Genomic DNA, 3,597 nt, shown 5'->3' on the forward strand with positions numbered 1-3,597 from the left:
GGCGGCACGCGCCGCCTGGGCCGGGGGCTGCGAGGGGGCAGCGGGCGGGAGCGGCGCGACCCGGCGCTCCACGGGCTTCAGCATGCCGCAGGGTCCAGGCCGGCCCGGCGCCCGTGGAGGGGGCACCACTGCACCCCACGGCTGGTGCGCGAGACGTGGGCGGCAGGAAGGGGCCCACGGCGCCACCGGGGCGCCTGCGGTGCGATGTCGTGGGGCGCTACGTRGTCACCGCCGCGCGGGGCCGTGGGGCGTCCCGGGTGGTTGCTGCAGTGCCAGCGCGTGGCGTCGCTGGGGCGCGCGGGACGGGGCGGCCGCGCAGGCAGCCTGGCTCRTGCCTCGCTGGGGTGCAGGGAGGGTCTGCGGGGTGCCTGCCCCACGGCTCCCTGCCCCTCATGGGCTGCATCCCGCCGGCCCCACACGCCCGTGCTGCCACCCTGTCCCCCCCCCCGCTCCCGCATGGGCACCCCCATCTCACCCAGGGCGCTGGCCCTGCAGGCACAGCCCCCGGTGTGCCCACAGGRGCCATCCCGCGGGAAGGGACGGGGGCTGAGCCGGATCTTGCATGGCCGGATGGGACCCCACGGCAGCCCCGTGCCCCACTGCCATCCTCTGGCTCGCCCCACCGCCCCGTGCCTCGGCCGGCGGCACCGGACCAGGCCTGGCTGTGCCGCGCTGGGCAGCCTCCCGGGGTGACCGTGGCCCCGGGGGTCACCTTGCCGGCGGGTGCCGCACCAGGAGCCGGGACGGGGCTGAGCTCTGTGCACGCGGCGCCCCGTGTCCTCAAGCCCTAGGTGGGATCTCCCGCCGGCTCCTTGGTGCTATCGGCAGCACCCCGCGAGACCCGTGGGGCTGTTCCACCTGCAGCACGAAGCCCGGGCCTCCCTCCTCCCTCCCCAAACCGGCCTGGCTCCGGGCCGCGCAGACCCCCACCCCCATGGCACCGAGCACCGGATCCACAAGGAAAGGCCTTTTGTCTCCAATCAGGAACATTGTTTCCTCCTGGAAAGGCTCCATCCAGCTTGGAGGATTCCAGCCGCAGCTGGATGGAGTTGGGGGGGGCACCTGGGGAACGGGCCAACCTGTGGAGAGCCGGAGACGTGGGGGGAGGCAGGGCCRGGAGCGCCCGGCCGGCAGCCCCGGGAAAGACCCAGCCTGCCGCTGCTCCGGGCTCGGGGACGGCCCGGCCAGCAGCGCCCGAGGGAGCAGCGGGGCCCCCGGCCGCCCCCCAGGCACGCGGCAGCAGGACCTGCYGCTTTTGCTCCCACCCGGCGCCTGGCACAGCGGTGCGGAGAGGCCCCGCTCGGCGCTGGGCTTTTCCGCCCCGGAGGGGAGTGCCTGGCGCGCGGCGAGGGGCGGCTGTCCCGGGAGCCGCCTCGCTCGTCACCTGCGCCGCAGCCAGGCCACAGCCAGCTCCCGAAGCTCCGCAGCCTCGCCAGCAGCGCTGGCAGGCTCCGTGCTCCGCAGTCCGGGTTAATTGAGCCTCTCCTCCCAGTCTCCCGTTGCTCCCAACAGCTCCCTCCCCTYGCCCCCCCTTTGCTGGCCACATCCGCGGGCAGACACCTTCCCGGCCAGCCTGGGAGGAGCCCATGCCAAAAACCCTGGGGAGAAACAGCGTCAGCCGGGCAGGGAAAGCGGGGCATGCCGGAGTGCCCCAGCAGCGCGTCCCCCGTCCTCCCCGCCGCCTTTCCTGGCTCCGGAGGGTCGGTCCGCCAGGAGGCTTGGTCTACCGGGAGGCAGGTACCTGGCTCCTCCGGCCCTGCCGAGAGCAAGGCGGCGACTGCCACCRCGACTTGCCAGGACCGTGGGTGCCCTGCGCTGCCTCCTGCGGTGCGCCGGGCTGCGGCAGCCCTCCTGCCACCCCTCTGGGCTCCCGGCGAGGGCTGGCTCGGCCCCAGCTCCAGCCCTAGGCGGGCTGTGAYGGCTGTCCGGCTGCCTCCGGCGTGCTCCCGGCCGGGTGCAGTCCTGCACCGGGGCAGAGCCGGCTGGGAAGGTCTGTGCACAGGGATGCCCAAGGCTGCAGCTGTGCCGAAGCATTTCGGGACTTGGGAGCGAGAGCTGAGGGGCCAACCGGTGGCACGGGCTAGGAGGGCACGGGCTTTGCACGCGCAAGGGGAGCGAGGACGCCTGGGCGTCTCGGAGCAGGGAGGTGTGCCGGGGCTCAGGGTGCCTGCGCGCCCGTGGGGCTGGAGCGGGCGCGGGTCTCTTCCAGGCGCCCAGGATGCTGGCGCTGTGCCTGGCGTCGCTGGCCTGCCTCGCCGAGGGCTCCCAGCGCAGCGAGCCCATGTTCGCGGCCGTCACCCACCGCCTGCTCCCACCCGACTACGACAGCAACCCCACGCAGCTCAACTACGGCGTGGCCGTCACCGACCTCGACGCCGACGGCGACTTCGAGATCGTGGTGGCCGGGTGAGGACGGCCGGGCACGCGGCGGCTCCGGGCTCCGCCGCGGCCGGGCACGGCGGGAAGGGGCGCACGGGCCCCGCGCCGCAGGGCTGGGCACGCGAGGGAGGCGTTTGCGCCCGGGCGCGGTGTTCGCGGGGGCTTCGCGTGGGGACCCCGAGCCCGGCGCTGCTCCCGGCTCACGCCGCCGCCCCGCAGGTACAACGGCCCCAACCTGGTGCTCAAGTACGACAGGGCCCGGGGGCGGCTGGTGAACGTGGCGCGGGACGAGCGCGGCTCCCCGTACTACGCGCTGCGGGACCGCCAGGGCAACGCCATCGGCGTGGCGGCCTGCGACATCGACGGCGACGGCCGCGAGGAGGTCTACTTCCTCAACACCAACAACGCCTTCTCCGGTGAGCGCCGTCCCGCGCCGCGCCGCGCCATGCCACACCGCGCCGTGCCACACCGCGCCGTGCCACACACGGCCGCCCGTGACCTTCGGCGCGCGAGGGATGCGTGCGGGCTGGAGTTAATTTCCCACTTGAGCGGCTGCATTGATTGATGGCCGGCCGCTGAGTCAGCGCTTCCCGCGGCGCCCCGGGCCGGCGCGGGACGGCGGCGGCCCCGAACCGGGACCCCGGAGSCCCCGGCCGGGCCGCGGCTCCCGCCGGCCGAGCAGGGTGTGATCCTGCAGCGCCGGCCGCCGGGCACGCCGCGGACAGGGGGGAGCAGCGGGCCGGCGGGGTCTCCGGGGCACCCTGCCCCTCTGCCCTCTCCTGAATCCCCACCAGCTCTGCATCCGGCCATTCCCAGGCGGAAGCGCGGGAAGGGCTGGCACCCTGCGGCACCGGGTAGCGAGGCGAGGGCCGGCGTGCGGGCTGCGGGTCCGGGCGGCGGGCTCCGGCGACGACCCCCCCCGCTCTGCCCCAGGCATGGCCACCTACACGGACAAGCTCTTCAAGCTGCGCAACGGGCGCTGGGAGGACATCCTGAGCGACGAGGTCAACCGGGACGTGGCGAGCCGCTTCGCCGGGCGCTCGGTGGCCTGCGTGGACAGGACGGTGAGCAGGCGGGCCGGGGGCACGGCTGCCCCGGCGGCGGCGGCGGCTGCGCGCGGCCGTGGGCTGAAACTCCCTACAAATGGTTAAGCTCTGACGTGACGCCCTCGTCAGCGTGCCGGGGACACTTTCGGAACCTTCTTGCTTCTAATTTTGT

At 74.7% G+C, this 3,597-nt stretch overlaps 1 protein-coding gene across 1 annotated transcript in view; it reads left to right on the plus strand.

The window, feature by feature from the left end:
• Window positions 1-3,597, plus strand: part of CRTAC1 (cartilage acidic protein 1) — a 9,533-nt gene that overhangs the window by 643 nt on the left and 5,293 nt on the right. Inside the window, exons 2-4 of the mRNA XM_085325662.1 lie at window positions 2,218-2,406; window positions 2,599-2,795; window positions 3,313-3,501. Of these exons, the coding sequence (XP_085181788.1) occupies window positions 2,218-2,406; window positions 2,599-2,795; window positions 3,313-3,501 (575 nt within the window). The remainder of the gene's footprint in view (window positions 1-2,217; window positions 2,407-2,598; window positions 2,796-3,312; window positions 3,502-3,597) is intronic.

This window comes from Rhea americana, unplaced genomic scaffold, assembly GCF_003343005.1.
Source record: "Rhea americana isolate MKP2758 unplaced genomic scaffold, rheAme1 scaffold_122, whole genome shotgun sequence".
In the NCBI taxonomy this organism is placed as follows: Eukaryota; Metazoa; Chordata; class Aves; order Rheiformes; family Rheidae; genus Rhea; species Rhea americana.